This window comes from Sorex fumeus, unplaced genomic scaffold, assembly GCF_029834395.1.
Source record: "Sorex fumeus unplaced genomic scaffold, SorFum_2.1 ptg000006l, whole genome shotgun sequence".
In the NCBI taxonomy this organism is placed as follows: domain Eukaryota; kingdom Metazoa; phylum Chordata; class Mammalia; order Eulipotyphla; family Soricidae; genus Sorex; species Sorex fumeus.
This window is the reverse complement of record NW_026606063.1, coordinates 37,940,744-37,959,521: the sequence shown is the minus strand read 5'-3', so window position 1 is coordinate 37,959,521 and position 18,778 is coordinate 37,940,744. Positions and strand designations below refer to the sequence as shown.

Sequence of the window (18,778 nt, the reverse complement as noted above, 5' to 3'; positions counted from 1 at the left end):
CAGGTAGAAAGAGCACACTACCCACTAGTATAGTGGGTAGGACACTTGCCTTGTACACAGTCATCTTGGGTTCAATCCCTAGCACTCTATACGGTCCTTCTAGCCCTGCTAGCAGTAAACAGAGACATCCTGAGCACCACTGGGTATGCCCGCCCCCTACCCCGCCCCCCAAAAAAAAACACACTAACATCAAACTTGATGAATCTGAAAGCAAAAATGTTGCCTAGGAAAAACAGATAAGATGGTACATAACAGATAACAGCATCTTTTTTGTTTGCGGTTTTTTGTTTGTTTGTTTGTTTGTGGGTCAGAGCCAGCAGTGCTCAGGGTTTACTCTTGGTTCTGCACTCAGGAATCCTCAGTGTAGGTGACCTGTGGCCCTCCTGTCATCCTCCCTACCAAAGCCAGTCCCTGTGAGCTCTCTTCAGAAACTCATCTTTCTGGCAGGATTGGGATCCTTTTCATGTGACCCAGAGGCTCGAACATTGTGTCCCTGGCACAGCCGTGCCTTCTCTGTCCCAAGAACACTGGGAGGCTCACCCCACAGCTTGGTCCTAGCCTTGGCATTTCAGGTTTCCTTGACACTTACCCCGGTTCACAGAAGCTTTCCAGCTGCAAAGAATTCAAGTTACCCAGCACAGAGACCTTTCTAGATCTACAGTCACATGCCCCTACAACATGTTCTCTCTCTCTCTCTCTCTCTCTCTCTCTCTCTCTCTCTCTCTCTCTCTGTCTCTGTTTTGTCTTTGGGCCACACCTGGTGGTGCTCAAGACTTACTCCTGACTCTGTGCTAAGGGATCACACCCGGCAGGGCTTGGGGGACCATGTGGGATATCAGGGATCAAACCCGGGTCGGCTGTGTACAAAGCAATTGCCCTACACAATCGTATCTCCATGCCCCATAAAGTCGTCTGTGTTTTATCTGACAGTTTTAGTCCACAGGGGCTAGAGAGCAGCAAGGGAGGAAGCTGACAGCAACCAGGACAGATGCAGGAGGGAATAATCCAGTTCAGGACTCAGAGAATTGCTGCCTGGACCACAGCAGAGGCAAGACAAAGAACCCCTGCTCCCTGACTTCCAAGCAAGCCACAGGTGCTCAATGGCTGGCAAGAATTGTACATCTTCTGGGGTAGGGGTGGGGGGGAGACCGCACCTAGCAGTGTTCAGGGCTTGCTTACTCCTGGCTCGGTGCTCAGTGATCACTCCTGGAAGGGCTCAGGGGGCCATAAACCATGCCGAGGATCAGACTGAGGCAGACTGTGTCGGAGGCAAGTACCCTCTCGGCTGTTCTCTCCCTCCCCTCCCACCCCTGGAATGAGTTTGGTTCCGGGAGTCAAAGGACAGTACAGCCTAGCATGCGATTTAGGAATTAATTTCTTCTTAGAAAAATGTTAAAATACGTTGTGTAAGTTTCTGAGCTACGCCCAAGATAACTGCCATGACCCCGCCATTAGGGCTCACACCCTGATTCACTGATAATCTGCATGCTTCACTGTCCTCCCATTGTTCATCAATTTGCTCGAGCGGGCCCAGTAACATCTCCATCTGAGACTTGTTGTTACTGTGTTTGGCATATTGAATACTTCACGGGTAGCTTGCCAGGCTTTGCCATGCGGGCGAGATACTCTCGGCAGCTTGCTGGGCTCTCCGAGAGGGGCGGAGGAATCGAACTCGGGTCGGCCATGTTGGCTGCGTGCAAGGCAAACACCCTACCTGCTGAGCTATCGCTCCAGTCCACTGTATCACTGTATCACTGTCCTCCCATTGTTCATCGATTTGCTCGAGCGGGCCCAGTAACGTCTCCATTGGAGGCTTTGTTGTTACTATGTTTGGCATATTGAATACATCACGGGTAGCTTGCCAGGCTCTGCCGGGCGGGCAAGATACTCTTGGTAGCTTGCCGGGCTCTCCGAGAGGGGCAGAGGAATCGAACTTGGGTCAGCCATGTTGGCTGTGTGCAAGGCAAACGCCCTACCGCTGTGCTATTGCTCCAGCCCATTGCTCCAGCCCATGCTTTGTTAATTCCCCATTTTGCCCACTTCTTCGTGTAATCAATTCCAAAAAGCTAGCTTGGGAGAAATAAATTTGAAGCTTGATCAGAGTCTTGTCTTGCTCCCATTCTTCTGTCTCTCTTTTTTCCCCACTCCCGCATCCTGTCCCAATTATCCACATTGACTAGTCCTGTGGGTCGGGGCAGTTTGGCATCCCTCTTTGGTCCTATAGGGGATGTTCAGAGAGCTGGTCCCAGCAGGTGGCTGGTGTGGAAGGCCACAAGGAGATATGATCATGAAGGGGAAGGAGAGGAGAAAGCTCCTTCCACAGGGCATCCTCCCCCCCCCCACGCCCCCCCCCCTACCACACACACCACAACGCTGATCACACTGAAAATAATTCAAATAGAGTCAACACAGGGAGATAAATGGTGATGAACATTTTAATGGAGTGTTAAAGGCAAGCAAGCAAGAAAGAAACATGCAGATGAGTATATTTCATTCCACTCAAGTGAGGTACTTGGAATAGCTGAGTTCCTAGAAATAGGGATGTGGTATGGCGGGGCCAGGAGCAAGGGACAGAGAGGAACAAGTTACTGCTTAAAAGGTTCAGGCTTATGTTTGGATGTTTGACAAAATGTGAAAATAGAATGGAGCAGCTACTCAACCATGAATGGAGTCACTGATGCTTGGTGGTGTCCTTGGAACACATTCAGCGCATCAACGGCCTTGATCCAGAAGCACAGCAGTGAATCCCAGAAGACAGCAGCTTGTCAGAGATCTCTCCAGACCCCGTACCAAGCCAATTCCACCGGGGCACCTCAGATGGAGCGGGTACGTCCTCTCTGCCCACTCCAGATGAAACCCCAGTGGTCACAAGCTTCCAGAAGACCTTTGTATTAGACTAAGGGACAAAGACTCCAGCCCACATGACACATCAGAGATGGGCCATCCCTTCCCGTATTCCTGCCAGATTGGGGTCCTGGCTGTCAAGCCCATGATCTGTCTCCAGGCGCCATCCCAGAGCATCAATAGCTTCGATCCAGAGACTCTCAAATGAATCTTAAAATGGATTAGCTCCCTACAGAGATGTCTCTGGAACCCCAGCCATTTACAATTTTAGAATCCAGAAGTGAGCGACCACTTTTGCGGCCTCGCGACCTCTCTTGATATCCATAATAAGCAATAGAAAATAAATGATCTCGCATCTGCCCCTGGCAGGCAGGCTTGAATGGTGGTGGGAAAATTTGAAATAATGGTGGTGGGAAGGTGTAACGGTGGTGGGATTGGTGTTGAAATATTGAATGTAATCAATGTGATTAACCTTATAAAATTAAATTAAAAAAAAAAAAGAAATTCAGGGGCTAAATTTGGCATTAGGTGTCTTTTACTTTAAAAAGGACAAGTAGGAGGAGAAAAGAAGGAAGACATACAGGGGGAGCCCAGGCACCTCCTTCCTGCATGACCTCGTGTTGTAGCAAGTGCAGGTATGCAGGTTCTTGACCTCAAGAGTCAAGATTAAAAGGAAGGGGCTGATATGACCCAGCAATACCTTTTCTGGGAATACACCCTGGGGGCCAAACAACGCACTGCAGAAAAGTCATCTGCACTCCTGTGTTCACTGCAGCACTATTCACAATAGCTAAGTCTGGAAATAACCTAAGTCCTCAAGAATAGATGACAGGATAAAGAAACTATGGTGCATCTATACAATGGAATACTACGCAGCCACCAGGAAAAAATGAAGTCATGAAATTTGATAATAATTTAGTGGACATGGAGAGTATCATGCTGAGTGAAATAAGTCAGAAGGAAACAGGGACAGATATATAATATTTGCACTCATTTATGGGATGTAAAAAAATAGTATAAGACCAATACCCAATGACAGTAGAAATGAAGACCAAAAAAAAAAACTGGTTTACGGTTGGGAGCTTTCCACAAATGAGGAGGTGGGAGAGAGAGAAGTTATGATAGAGTGGGGAACATTTTGACAGTGATAGTTGAAAACGATGGCTCTGGACAAGAACTGAATGTTGAAAGGAGGTCAAGGGGTGGCTATACATGATAATCTTTCAGTACTTGTATTGCAAATCATATGCCCAAAAGAGAAAGAGAAAGAAAGACAGAGGAGAGAGAGAGAGAGAGAGAGAGAGAGAGAGAGAGAGAGAGAGAGAGAGAGAGAGAGCGGAAAGCCAGGAACTAGAGATCAAATGGCTGAATTCAGAATAACAGTTTATTTAAAGGAAGGCAGGGAGACTCCCAGATTATGGGAGGGGTCCTAACGAAGGATTTGAGAGAAAGGCAGCAGCTTTCCCCTTTTATGCCCTGTTTTATTTTTATTTTTATTAGTGAAACACCATGAGGTACAGTTGTAGACTTACAATTTTTTGTGCTTGGGTTTCAGTTATACAATGATCAAATACCCATCCCTCCACCAGTGCCCATTTTCCACCACCACGGATCCCAGTACCCCTCCCATCCCCCATCCCCCCATCCCACCCTGCCTCTGTGGCAGGGCATTGCCTTTTGTTTTCTCTCTCCTTTTGAGTGCTGTGGTCTGCAAAAGAGGCATTGAGTGGCAATCATGTTTGGTCTATTAACAAACATGGGAGGGTGAGCGTTTCTTCATGATGCTGCAGGATGCTGGCTGTTTCCACAGAGAGGATGCAGAAACAATTCTCTTCTGGCATCAGGAGTCCACAGGGTCCAGCTCATCCTGCTTTTCAGGCCCCACTGAGGCCGAAGGCATGAACTTCCATTCCTAGGAATACCTGTCTTTAGGCCCATACCCCTAATCTCACCCAGCCTATGCATCTTTTGCTCCCATCACTCCCAGGCCTGCATGTCCACAGTGTGCCAGGTGGAACCTGGGCACGGAAGCCACCCAACAACAGATGAAGCACTTTACCAAGAGCACGTGACATGAAAGGAAAACTTCATTTCTTCCTCACCTTTTTCAGGTTCAGAGACACATTCATTATTCCAACTTGGACAAATTACCTGTTAACTGATAAGGGCAAAGAGAAGCTTGGGTCGGCATTCCCGTTGACTTCAAGGTTCTGAGTTTCCAGGAAGACCTTGGAAGACCTATTGCTGGCAGATAAATAGGGGACCAGGGAATGAGCTTTTGAGGAATAATAAAACAAAAAATTGCCCAGCCCCGAAGTAGCTGAAAGGCTGGAGGAACACATCCCTCTGAGATGCGAATCCTCAAGACTTCCTTACTCCTGGCTCTGCATTCAGGGATCACTCCTGGCAGGCTCAGGGGACATATGGGGTGCCAAGGATGGAAACCAAATAGGCTGTATGTAAGGCAAGTACCCACTGTATTATCTCTTTAGCCATCACATCTTTTTCCTTTTCCCTTTAAGATTTTAGACCACAACCCACCGAACCTTACCCCTGATTCTGTGCTCAGCAATCACTCCTGGCAGTGCTCAGGGGACCATAGCAGGTACCAGGGATTGAACTTGGGTTGGATCTATGCAAGGCAGGCATACTGCCTGCTGTATTCTCTCTCTGGCCCTCCTGTGTCAGAATTCTTGAGGACAAATGCTGGGACCAGGAGCAGCAGGAACGGGAACTGATCATCCTGTTTGCTCTTTGTGAAAAATACTCAGTCCCAGACCCCACCTTAGACAGGTCAAATGACCGGGTCTCACCCAGGGAGATGTGACAGCAACACTGCATATGCTGAGTCCATGCCGCCCTGTCTCAGGCTTTTTGCTTCTTTCCATTCCAGACCCTGAGCCCAGAGCAGACTGTCGACATCACTCGGTTCATAGTACTCACATGGCTCCCCTTACCCTCCTCCAAGCCCTGTAGCATGTGACTCTCCGGGACAATTTTGAGCCCCTTGATTCTAATCAGGAATGTTAACTTGAAAAAACACTGATGGTGACCAGAGTGATAAGGACAGCGGGTATGGCGCTTGCCTCACAGGTAGTCAACATGGATCATGGGTTTGAGCCCTGGCATCTCATGTGGTTCCCTGAGCACCACCAGGAGTGATTCCTGAAAGCACAGCCTCGCAAACCCTTTCAGCATCACTGGGTGTGGCCTCCAAGGCAAACCAAACCAACGAATGAAACAAACAAACAAACAAACAAACAAAAATACAGGGGCCAGAGAGATAGTACGCAGGGCACCGGGCACTTGCCTTGCATGTGGCTGACCCTGGTTTGATCCTCAGCCTAAGCACTACCAGGAGTAATTCCGGAATGCAGAGCCAGAAGTAACCCCTGAGTGTTGCCGGGTGTTACCCCCAAACCAAAACTGAACAAAAAACAAAGAAAAGCATTGCCTTGTTTCTGGTTTTGTGTTGTTCCTCTGCAATTATCTTTAAACCATGCCAAAATGACACTGGAAAATTAGGAAGGTCATCACCCTGCAAACCCCCATGTGTGCAGAAAAAAAACTACCAAGACCCAAGAGACCACCCAACCAAACCCAACCAAATGCTGCCTCAGAATCAGGAGCTAATGCAATGCTTACACCATTTTTATTAGCGAAGTGAAACCCACACCGAGATCTCAGGTTTCCTTATTCTCTAGATGATCTGCCATTTCAGAACACAGGTCTCTCTACTTAGACCTCTGGGAGACCTGGGCAGAGGGGAAATAATAAACAAGTCTAACAAAAGGGATGGCGTTTAGTCTCCAGGCCAAAGACATGAAGTACTCGTGGGTCTTGCGGAACCCCAGGCGCTCATAGAGACCCAAGGCCGCATACTGTACTGTGGTGGTGATGAGGACAACCGCCTTGTAGCCCTGGTCCTGTCCGAACTGGAGTACAGTCCTCACCAGGGCCTTGGCTATGCCCTGACCTCGGTGCACTGGATGCACGCACAGGTGGAAGAGCTCTAGGTGCTCCCTGTGCAAGGCGGGTTCCTTCGCGGGCAGAGCCCCCACCGTGCCCAACACCCGGCCCTGGGACTCAGCCACCCAGAAGCAGGAGCCACACCCGCTCAGATAGTGTTTGCTGATGTCAGACATGTCACTGCTCAAAGCCATGACTTTGAACTGCAGCCAAGGAACCTTGCCAAAGTTCTTCAGGGCAGCGAAGAGCAAGAGGCCAGCCAGGAGGGTCAGAGGCCAGGAGCCAGTGAGGAGGAAGATGGCCAGCGGCCCTCCAAGGAGGAGCGCCAGGGTGCGGGGCAGCTTCAGCAGGTGGTGCGAGCTGGTGAGGGCGTGTTCGGCCATGGAATCTGAGAACAAGTCCATGACCTGCTTGTGGTCCCGGTCCTGGTATTGGCGGATGTAGTAAGACACCATGGACATCCTCCAGAGCTGACTGTCCAAGTCTGTGTGACCGTGAGAAGTGTCGCTGAAGCTGTGTGGAGTTGGGAGCCCAGTCAGTCCCCAGCGTCTGTCTCTGCCCCCGCCCCACTCCTGGTGATTCTCTCTCTGCTGCTGAGGGAGCAATACCTCGGCTACCGCAGGACTGGAACCTGTTGTGGAACCCTGTGCCATGCCTGTCTGTGGGCCCCTGGGACCCACTCTGAACCTCTCTGGGCCTTTTAGGACATGGTAGGAGGTTGGCAGAGGTGGGGGGGCATATTTATTTATTTATTTATTTATTTTGGTTTTAGGGTCACACCTGCCAATGCTCAGTGCTTACTCCTTGCTTGGCACTCACAAATTCTTCCTGGCAGTGCTGAGGGGACCATATGTGATGCCAGGGATCATCCAGGTGGGCTGCATGCAAGGTAAACACGCACCTGCTATACTGTCTCTCTGTCCCAGAGGTGATGTGTTTAAGCAGCTGCGGAGCCCTCAAAGCCAATCATTAGCCATGGCCCGGCCTGAGCGTGAGGACGGGCAGGCCCAGCCCCACCATGCCCTGCCCCGTGTCCTCTCACCTGCCACCAGAGAAGACTGGACTGCCTAGAGTAGCTGCGTCCTGGATGTCCTCAGCCTCCGGCCTGCATCCACGACACTGTCCAGGGCCACCTGGATCTCAGGGACCAGGATGCGACCGTATGTTCATTGGCTGGGCCTGACCGCTGGCAATCTTAAACCTTAGGAGGGTGTGGACTGCAGCTGGGCCCATCCCCTTTATCTTCTTGGGCCACCAGGGAGAACCTGAAGGATGATGCCAGGCCTGGGGCAGCTCCAGGTCCTCTGCCCTGTGGAACCCTTTAACCCTTGTGAGTTCTGCCTGCAGGGGCCCACTGACCCCTGGCAGGCCCTGATGTCCACTCTAGGCCAAGCCATGTTCCTGAGCCCTGTGGGGTGCACCCCATCCCTCTCTGGGGTGTCAGGCACCCTGGCCAAAGTCCGGGCTCTTTCCTGTCCAGCTCCCCATGCTCAGAAGCTGGATTCTCCTCCCTGTGTTGGCTTCCCAGCCTGGCCTCCACTCGTCACTCTCCTGGGCCTCACCTGTCTGCTGCCCCCATACCAGGCTGGGCCTCTTCCAACAGCAGGGGTGACACCGGCTGGTGACTGCAGCACAGAGCAGCTGCCATGTGTCCTTGGGATCACACTCGCCAGACACGATGGACAAGAGCAACAGCGAGCCGGGCGTGGCCCTTCCTGAGATGTCCATGTGCTGTCGGGAGGGCAAAGCCTCCGTCAGACCTACCCAGACTCCTCACCCTGGGTTCTCCCTGGCACTTAGCACCATCATCCTCAAGCTTTTTTTTTTTTTTGGCTTTTTGGGTCACACCCGGCGATGCACAGGGGTTACTCCTGGCTCTGCACTCAGGAATCACTCCTGGCGGTGCCCGGGGGACCATATGGGATGTTGGGAATCAAGCCCAGGTTGGCCACATGCAAGGCAAATGCCCTACCTGCTGTGTTAATGCTCCAGCCCCCACCCTCAAGCTTTTCTGTGAAATGTCTGTCTCCTGTGAGCATTGGAGCAGGACAGACAAAGTGCTGACAGGAGTTCCTGCAGCCAGGACCTACAGGGACACAGGGGACAGGACATGAGACACAGCTCCACCTTGCCCCACGATGACAGGGGTGGCACCTGTGAGCCTTCCTGGGAGCTCCCGGACAAAGGCTGGGGAGGTCTCCTCCTGCCTCTTCCTCTTTGCTCCCATCACTCCCAGGTCTGCATGTCCACAGTGTGCCAGGTGGATCCTGGGCACGGAACCCACCCAACAACAGATGAAGCATTTTACCAAGAGCACGTGACATGAAAGGAAAACTTCATTTCTTCATCACCTTTTTCGGGTTCAGAGACACATTCGTGATTCCAACTTGGACGAATTACTTGTTAACTGTAACTGAAACTTGTTAAGGTGTTAACTGTAAAGGGAAGTTTGGGTCAGCATTTCTGGCTTCTTTCCTGCTGGCTGCAAGGTTCTGAGTTTCTGGGAAGACCTGGAGAGCCCCGTGGTGTTTCACAGTAGGGATCCTGATAATGAGTCTTTGGGGAATAATGAAACAAGAAATTGCCCCACCAACACATCCTTTTTTGATGCAAATCCTCAGCTCCTGGGAACTGGAGAACCACTCAGATGCAGAAACTGAGGTACTACCCAGAGAAGAGTGGACCCTCTGGAAAAAGAGAAGCTACAGAAGAATCTAAAGGTCATGATAAAAATATAAAAGCAAGACTAGAACAATAGTATGGTGTGTAGGGCACTCGCCTTGCATATGGCCATCCTGGGTTCGTTCTCCAACATCCCAGATGGTTCCTCAAGCAGTGCCAGGAGTAATTCCATATTGCACAGCCAAGATATCTGCTTTTACCACTCTGGAAAAACTTGCAAGTATTATCACTCCCTTTCTCCCCCCCCCCTTTTTTTGAGGTGGGGAGATGGCTTTTGGGCCATACCCACTGCACTCAGGCATTACTCCTGGCGGTGCTCAGGGGACCATATAGGATGCCAGCAATTGAACTGTGTCAGGCATGTGCACTACAAGTACCCTATCTGCTGTTCTATGACTCTGTCCCCTTGAAGAATTTTTTTTTTTTGGAGGCAGAGTGATGGTACAGCAGATAAAGCATTTTCTTGCATGAGACTGCACAAGGCTGATCTGGGTTTGATCCTGCATACAGTCCCACGAGTCCCCCCCAGGTGTGATCCCTGAGCACAGAGCCAGAAATAAGGAGATCTCCAGGTCACCTGTCCGCATGTGAATCTTGGACCCTGGCCTTCTCCCCTGGTCAACTCTCCATGAGTCACCACTTGAGCACTGTGAGATGTAAACCAGAAAAACAAAACAAAACAAAATTTCTTTTGTCAATAAAACTATTCTACCTCACTGTTCTGCCTTTTCCGTCTTTTCTGCAGGGAAGACAACACTCCTGGGATGCCTGTGTGGAGATTAGCACTGGCAAGAGCAAATCCTTGCTCCAGCCTGCGTGCAGACTCCTTAAGAACCTGAGTGCAGAGCAGGTGGACTCCAGACGCAGCTGGATGACTGCCTTGAAGGTTCAGCAGATGCGCACATCCGTATGGCAGAGGTGCTCAGAGCAGACATCACCAGTCCCGGCCCACACCAGGCAGGTCCTGACGTGGCTTAGGTGAGTGGTTCAAAGAGGCGAAAGCACTGATTTCTTGAGACCTCTTCTCTCACAACCCACTTTACCAGGCCACCCGCAATGACACCGCTTCTATCTGACTTCCTAGAAAATCAATGTTGTCTGCATGACTCAAAGTACTCAATCTTGAACAACTTTGCAATTGTGTATTTGCAACTGCCTATTTGCAACTTTGCAACTTTGCAACAGTTATTCAATTAAAAATTAAAAACCAATTTCTTGTCCTTGCTAGCTGAATCTTCAGTTTAACTTCCAGTTACTCTTGGACCAGGATCTTGGCCAGATCCGGGAACACTCAAACACCGTCTCCAGCACTCCAAGTACTTTTCTAGCAGCCGCCGTAGCCCCGAGCAGTGAGTGTGGCTTTGCACCTGGCTAGTCCTGTAGCAGGAGCACACCTGAACAGCCAGGCCTCTCCCCGCAGGCGGAGTCCATCACACCTAACCTGGACAGCCAAACACAGAAGAGACACCAACTCCTCCTCCCCTGAGGGGAAGCACGGGCTTATGGCAGGCTGGCCACCCTGTTGAGTTGAGAAGGAAACTGCTGATTTTATTGTTTTGCAGGCTACATGCTCACGTTAGTTAACATTGAATCCGATCCAGGTAACTTCCTGCTGCTGGTCTGGGGGTTGCACGTTGAGGCGGGGGGAGGGGGCTCCAGAGCTGTAACTGCCAGCATGGAAGGAGGGTGAACTGCTCCCCTCAGCTCAGAAGGTCGTTTCCCAGCCCAGTGATCCCACCTCAGTGTGGCCATGCAAGAGCACCCAGCTGCCTTCACTCTATCCAGGAAAGCGGGGGTGGGATGAGACAGCTCAGGCAGAGACGAGAGCATGAGCCAAGGCTTCAAAGCACGTGGAGAATGGTGCTTTCCAGAAACTAGAAGCTCAGTGCACTGCGAGATAAGTGCAGGGGCCGTTGCAGGGCATGCACAAGCTTCATTCCTGCGCAGAAGGTTCTAGAACACAAACCCTTCCTCTCTGTGATGCCTCCAGCATCGAATGAATTGTGTGGCGTTTTCGTGACCTCTTACATGCACTTTACAGCTGCCCTGGCCCTGGTGACAACAAATCCCTTCTTGACCCCTCTTTAGACCTCAGGTAATTCTCTAGATAGCCAAGAACTGGTTGGTCTGGAACAAAAACAATCATTTTATTGTGATCTAGTAAATCACTCAAACTCTTTGAGTGGCACCAGTGGACCTCCCCGGTCTTGGGCATGGCACAGCACCCTGCAGGGAGTGCCTCCTGGCAGGGGGAGGGGTCGAGGCCCCAGCATGAGTCAATAGCCACAGTGTGGACCCAGGAGGCAAAAGTACCTTATGGGTGATAGGTAGGTAAGGAGCTCTGTAACCCGCTGCTTGAATAGCTGACATCCAAGAGCACAGGGCAGGTTGGCAGACAGCAGCCTGCAGAACTATGGGCCTGGCACAGGACACAGTGGATGAGAAGCAGGACCAGGGAGAGACAGAAGGGGGGAGTTGAGTTGGGGGAATCTTGGCAATTAAAATATGGCAAAGCACTATTCACCATAGACAGAATCTGGAAACAACCCGAATGCCCAAGAACAGAAGAATGAATGGATAAAGAAACTATGGCAACATCTACACAATGGAATACTATGCAGCTGTCAGGAAAAATGAAGTCATAAAACTTGCCTATAAGTGGATGGACATGGAGAGTATCATGGTGAGTGAAATGAGTCAGAAGGAAAGGGACAGATATAGAATAAAGGCATTCATTTGTGGTATATAAAAATATATATAGAGTAAAAGAATAATATCCATGGCCAGGGAAAACAGGGGTTGGAAAGACTGGTTAATGGTTGGAACTAACCACAAGTAAGTGTGGAACTGAGTGTAGGAACGATAGAGAAGAAACTGCTATGGCAATAATAGCTGGGAATGATCACGCTGGACAAGAGTTGAGAGTTAAAAGTAGGTAAGGGATATTCTGGATAACCTTTCAATACCAATATTGCAAACCACAGTGCCTCAAAGGGGGGGGGGGGGGGGAGAGAGAGAGAGAGAGAGAGAGAGAGAGAGGAAAAGTGCCTGCCATAGGTGGGGGGTAAGGGGAGGGAACCTGAGGACACTGGTGCTGGGAAATGTACACTGGTGGAGAGATGGGTGGTGGAATATTGTATGACTGAAATCCAATCATGAACAGCTTTGTTAAAAAAAAAAGGAATATTAAATAAAATAAAACAAATAAAAAAGGAAAAACATATTGCAGAAATCTGTTGGATGGGTGAAAGGTCTCACTTGGGAAACTGTGCAGTATGTGCCAGCTGGCAGGCCTGCTTGTGTGTTGCTGGCAGAGGAAAGAGAGGTGTGTGGGGACACTGCGGGTCAGAGAGGCCAGAACATGGCTGCATATCTCACCATCAGCCTGTAGGGGGCCACCCTTGAGTCATTTCAGGAACCCAGTGAGAGGCTCCAGACCTCCAATGCAGTGCACCCAGTACTGGTGAAGGTCCTAGTGTCACCACTAGCCGCTGCTCCTCTATCAGATTCTCCGCCCCCCCCCCCCCCCCCCCCCGCCCCGGCTTTATCTAAACACCATGGTTTACAAAGTTGTTCACGACGGTTCGGTTTTTGTTTGCTTGTTTGTCTTTTGTTTTTTGAGTCATACCCAGTGATGCGCCGGGGTTTTCCTGGTTTTGTTTGCGCTCACGAATTACTTCTGGCAGTGCTCAGAGCACCATATGGGATGCCAGGGATCGAACCCGGGTCGAACGCATGCAAGTCGAATACCCTTCCTGCTATACTAACGCTCCAGCCCCCACGGTGATTTATTACAGGCATTCGATATTCCAACACCAGTCCTGCCACCACTGTCACCTTCCCTCCACCAATGTATCAGCATTCCTTTTCTTTTTTAGGTTTCTGTCTTGTGGCCACACCAGGTGTGTGCAGGGCTTACTTACTCCTGTCTCTGCACTCATGGATCACCCCTGGATGGCTCAGGGAACCATATGGGATGCCAGGATAGAAACCAAACCAGCTGCGTACCCTGCCACAGAGGCAGGGTGGGATGCGGAGATGGGGGGTGGGAGGGATACTGGGATCAGTGGTGGTGGAGAATGGGCACTGGTGGAGGGATGGGTACTCAATCATTGTATAACTGAAACCCAAGCACAAAAATTTTTAAGTCTACAACTGTACCTCATGGTGTTTCACTGATAAAAATTAAAAAAAAAAAAAAGAAACCAAATCAGCTGCATGTAAGGCAAGAGCCTAACCCACTGTACTCTTTCCAGCTGCAAATTCCTTTCTTTTTCTTTTTCTCCTTTCAGTTTTTGCACCACAACCTGCCATACTCAGATCCTACCCCTGGCTCTGCTCAGCGACCATTACTGGCAGTGCTCAGGGGCCATAGGCAGTGCCAAGGATTGTACCTGGGTTGGCTTCATGCAAGACAAGCATGCTGCCTGCTGTATCATCTTTCTGGCCCTCCTGTATCAGAATTCTACAGGGACAAAGAAATCAAGCTTGAGTTGCCCGTATACATGGGAGGCCAAAGGCTGGGAGCAGGAGTGGCAGGTATGGGAACCGACCATCCTGTTTGCTCTTTGTGAAAATGCTCAGTCCCAGACTCCACCGTAGGCAGGTCACATGACCGGGTCTCAGCCAGGGGGATGTGACGGCAACACTGCAGATGCTCAGTCCATGCCCCCCCCCCCCCCCCCCCCGTCTCAGACTTTCTGTTTCTTTCCATTCCAGACCCTAAGCCCAGAGCAGACAAACTGTGGACATCACTCAGCCCGTCCTACTCACATGATCCCCCTTGCCCTCCTCCATGCCCTGTAGCACGTGACTCTCTGGGACCATTTTGAGCCCCCTGATTCTCATCAGGAATGTTAACAGACACAGCAACCTGCAGAGCCTTGAAAAAACACTGATGGGGACCAGAGTAATATGACAGTGGGTATAGTGCTTGCCTCACAGGTAGTCAACATGGATTATGGGTTTGAGCCCTGGCATCTCATATCGTGCCCTGAGCATCACCAGGAATGATTCCTGAATGCACAGCCTGGAAAAACCTTGAGCACTGAAGAGTTTGGCCCCCAAACCAAATCAACTAACCAATTTCTTTTTTTTTTTAAAAAAAAAAAAACAGGGGCCAGAGAGATAGTACAGCAGGCAGGGCTTTTGTCTTGCACCCTGGTTCTATCCTCTAAGCACTGGTCCCCTAAGCACTGCCAGGAGTAATGCCTAAGCATTGCTGGGTATTGTCCCCAAACCAAAATCACACCAAAAACAAAAATATCCCCCATTGTCTTGCTTCTATTTTGTTTGTGGCGTGAAATTATTTTCAAACCATGCTAAAAACATGCTGGAAAATCAGGAAGGCTATCACCCCACAAACCCTGATGTATGTACCAGAAGATTACCAAGATACAAGTAACCGCCCAACGTGCCTCGGACTCATGAACTAATGCAATGCTTACACCATTTTTATTAGCAAAGTGAAACGCACACTGACATCTCGGGTTTCCTTATTCTCTGACTGATCTGCCGTTTCAGAGCACGGGTCTCTCTCTACCTAGACCTGTGGGAGACCTGAGCAGAGGGGAAATAATAAGCAAGTCTAACGAAAGGGATGGCGTTTAGTCTCCAGGTCAAAGAGTAGAAGTACTCATGGGTCTTACGAAACCCCAGGCTCTGGTAGAGGCCCAGAGCTGCGTACTGCACTGAACTGGTGCTGAGGACAACTGCCTTGTAGCCCTGGTCCTGCCCAAACTGGAGGACAGTTCTCACCAGGGCCTTGGCTATGCCCTGGCCTCTGTGTGCTGGATGCATGCACAGGTGGAAAAGCTCTAGGTGATCCCCGCACAGGGTGGGCTCCTCCACAGGCAGAGCCCCCACCGTGCCCACCACCCGGCCTTGGGACTCAGCCACCCAGAAGCAGGAGCCTTGCCCGCTCAGGTAATATTTGCTGATGTCAGACATGTCGGTGTTCAAAGCCATGACCTTGAACTGCACCCAAGGAACCTTGCCAAAGTACTTCAGGGCAGCGAAGAGCAAGAGGCCAGCCAGGAGGGTCAGAGGCCAGGAGCCAGTGAGGAGGAAGATGGCCAGCGGCCCTCCAAGGAGGAGCGCCAGGGTGCGGGGCAGCTTTAGCAGGTGGCGTGAGCCGGTGACGGTGAGTTCGGTGATGGTCTCCGAGTACAAGTCCACGACCTGCTTGTGGTCCCGGTCCTGGTATTGGCGGATGTGGTAAGATGCCATGGACATCCTCCAGAGCTGACTGTGCAAGTCTGTGCGACCGTGAGAAGTGTCCGTGAAACTGTGTGGAGTGGGGAGGCCGGTCAGTCCCCAGCATCTCTGCCCCCGCCCCACTCCTGGTGATTCTCTCTCTGCTGCTGGGGGAGCAATGCCTCAGTCACTGCAGACCGGGACCTGTTGTGGAATCCTGCGTTGTGCCTGTCTGTGGGCCCCTGGGCCCCTCGCTGAACTTCTCTGGGCCTCTTTGGGAACAAGACAAAAGAAAACCTTGTGGGCCAGATAGATAAATGCCAGTGCATAAGGTATTTGCCTTGTACACGGCCAATCCCAGTTCAATCCCTGTACCACATACTCCGAGTCAAACCAGAAATAAGCCCTGAGCACAAAAACACAACTTGTCATCTTGGGCATTTGCGAGAGGCAAACCCCTTCCCCCCTTTACAAGTCTGTCTCGGCCTCTTGGGATAGTATGGGGTGCACCCTGCAGCTGCCACCCTGCGTGTCCCCTCCTGTGCCTCTCTCCCAGCACCCACAGGTCAGGAATCAGCCTTTGTTCCCAGCACAAGGCTCAGCAGGGCCCTTCCAGAGGTGGAGGAGTACTTCTTTATTTTGTTTTTTGGCCAATGGTGTTTTTTTTTTTTTTTTTTTTTTTTTTGTGGTCAATCCTCAGGGCTTACTCCTGCCTCGGCACAGGAATTGCTCCTGGTGGTGCTCACAGGACCATATGGGATGCCAGAAACCACCCGGGTCGGCCACATGCAAGCAGACACCATACTTGCTGTATTGTCTCTCTGGCCCAGAGGTGGCATTTTAAGCAGCTGCAGAGCCACCAAAACCAAATACCAGGCCTGACCTGAGCGTGAAGACGTGCAGGCCCAGCCCCACCATGACTCTCACCTGCCACCACCACAAAAGTCTTGACTGGACTGCTAGAGCCGCTGCGTCCTGGATGTCCTTAGCCTCTGATCTGCATCCACGACTGCCCAGGGCCTCCTGGACCTCAGGGAACCAGACTGTAGCTGTGCCCTCATTGGCTGGCCCTGACCTGCAATCATAAACCTCATGAGAGTGTGGACTGCAGCTGGACTAGGTCACCTCTGGGTCAACCCCCCTTTCTCTTCTTGGGTCACTAGGGAGAGCCAGGCCTGGAGCAGCTCCAGGTCCTCTGCCCTGTGGACACCCTTTAACCCTTGTGAGTTCTGCCTGCAGGGACCCACTGACCCCTGGCAGGCCCTTATGTCCACCCTAGGCCGAGCCATGCTCCTGAGCCCTGTGGGGTGCACCCACCCCTCTCTGGGGTGTCAGGCACCCCAGTCAGAGTCTGGGCTCTTTCCTGTCCAGCTCCCTGTGCTCAGAAGCTGGATTCTCCTCCCTGTGTTGGCTCCCCCCTGGCCTCCACTCAGTCACTCCCCTGGGCCTTGCCTGTCTGCTGCCCCCGTGCCAGGCTGGGCCTCTCCCAACAGCAGGGGTGACACTGGCTGGTGGCTGCGGCACAGAGCAGCTGCCGTGTGTCCTTGGGGCCACACCTAGGCAGACACGATGGACAAGAGCAACAGCAAGCTGGGAATGGCCCTTTCTGAGATGTCCATGTGTTGTCGGGAAGGCAAAGCCTCCGTCAGACCTTCCCTGAGTCTCTCCCAGACTTGGTAGCTCCTCACCCTGGGTTCTCCCTGGCACTTACCACCGTCACCCTCAAGCTTTTCTATGAAACATCTGTCTCCTGTGGGCATTGGAGCACGACCGAAAAAAAGTGCTGAGGCGGGTTCTTGCAGCCAGGACCCTATAGGGATATGAGGGAATGGGGCATGAGCCATAGATCACCCCCTCTGGTGACAGAGGTGGCTTCTGTGAGCCTTCCTGGGAGCTCCTGGGGACAGGTTTGGTTGAGAAGGAAAGGCAATGGCATTTTTAAATTTTCAAATGGAAAGATCTCTGGGTTCTCCTTTGACCAAGTTAGCACACTTTATGTCACCAGTGATGGAGCCAACTAACAGGGGTGCCTCCTTAGGACATGCAATGGGAAGTGGGGGGAGGGAGCACCAAGGCTCTTATTGCCTTCAAATATTTCAACTACCAGTGACAAGTCAGGATTTTTGTGTGGAAGTCTGAAATAATTGAGGTAAAGTGTCACGATGTTTACAGCTTTCTTTCAAATAGCTCAGCAAAATAATTGCTGAGATCTAGAGGTAGATAAAGAAATAAAACAATGAAAGCAAGCAAATATAGCAATGCTGGTTGTTTCTTATCATGGGGATATTATGTCCTTGTCTGAGGTTTTCCTAAGCTGTTGTTGGAAGTTAAGGCTTCTGTGTTCATAGTTTTGTTAGTGGACACGGGCATGATATCCCATCCGATCTGGTGGGCTACTGTGTTGTCAGTGTTGTACAGTTTTGGACATGTTGCGTTGCCATGAATACTGCCATGTGCTCCATAAAGTCTAGACTATTTAGCTTGGCATTTAATTGGGCCATTAAATATTTAAATGGATGTAGCTACTGGGTTTTTGGGAAGTTAGGGGAGGTAACCCACTGTGACTGGGAAGACCTGGGGTTTTCAGCCACAAAGACCAGGTAATTGGAGTTTTCTACAGAAATTTTTTTTCTTTTTGGGTCACACCCGGCAATGCACAGGGGTTACTCCTGGCTTATGCACTCAGGAATGACTCCTGGTGGTGCTCAGGGGACCATAGGGGATGCTGGGAAATGAACCCGGGTAGGCCGTGTGCAAGGCAAATGCCCTACCCGCTGTGCTATCACTCCAACCCCTGGAAATATTTTTTTGATCATTCTGTTAGCTATTTAATATTAACAAGCAATATAAAATAAATATTGTAGGCCTGCTACAGAGGTGGTTTGGGAAATGGAGACAGTGGTGGAGGGAAGGGAACAGTGGTGGTGGGATTAGTTGGAATACTGAATGCCTGTAATAAATCATCAGGAACAACTTTGTAAACCATGGTGCTTAATTAAAGTCAGGGACAGGTACAGGAATGCTCATACGTTCTTTTCAATTATTTTGTGGGTTCAAATATTTTCTTAAGTAGACTTGACTATTTTTT

At 50.7% G+C, this 18,778-nt stretch overlaps 2 protein-coding genes across 3 annotated transcripts; both read right to left on the bottom strand.

The window, feature by feature from the left end:
• Positions 1 to 6,578: 6,578 nt before the first annotated feature.
• On the bottom strand, positions 6,579 to 7,268 carry LOC130034962 (putative N-acetyltransferase 8B). Its single transcript, XM_056126464.1, has one exon. The coding sequence runs from the start codon at positions 7,266 to 7,268 to the stop codon at positions 6,579 to 6,581; it is 690 nt and encodes a 229-aa protein (XP_055982439.1).
• A 7,664-nt stretch (positions 7,269 to 14,932) lies between these two features.
• Positions 14,933 to 16,733, bottom strand: LOC130035869 (putative N-acetyltransferase 8B). Of its 2 annotated transcripts, none has more exons than XM_056127799.1 (2): positions 16,618 to 16,733; positions 14,933 to 15,781 (listed from the first exon to the last, which is right to left on the bottom strand). In XM_056127799.1, the coding sequence occupies exon 2, from the start codon at positions 15,727 to 15,729 to the stop codon at positions 15,034 to 15,036; it is 696 nt and encodes a 231-aa protein (XP_055983774.1). In that variant the 5' UTR covers positions 15,730 to 15,781; positions 16,618 to 16,733; the 3' UTR covers positions 14,933 to 15,033. The 2 variants fall into 2 exon arrangements, with proteins under 2 accessions (XP_055983774.1, XP_055983781.1); XM_056127806.1 differs by having other exon boundaries at positions 14,933 to 15,752; positions 16,618 to 16,728.
• Positions 16,734 to 18,778: the final 2,045 nt, after the last annotated feature.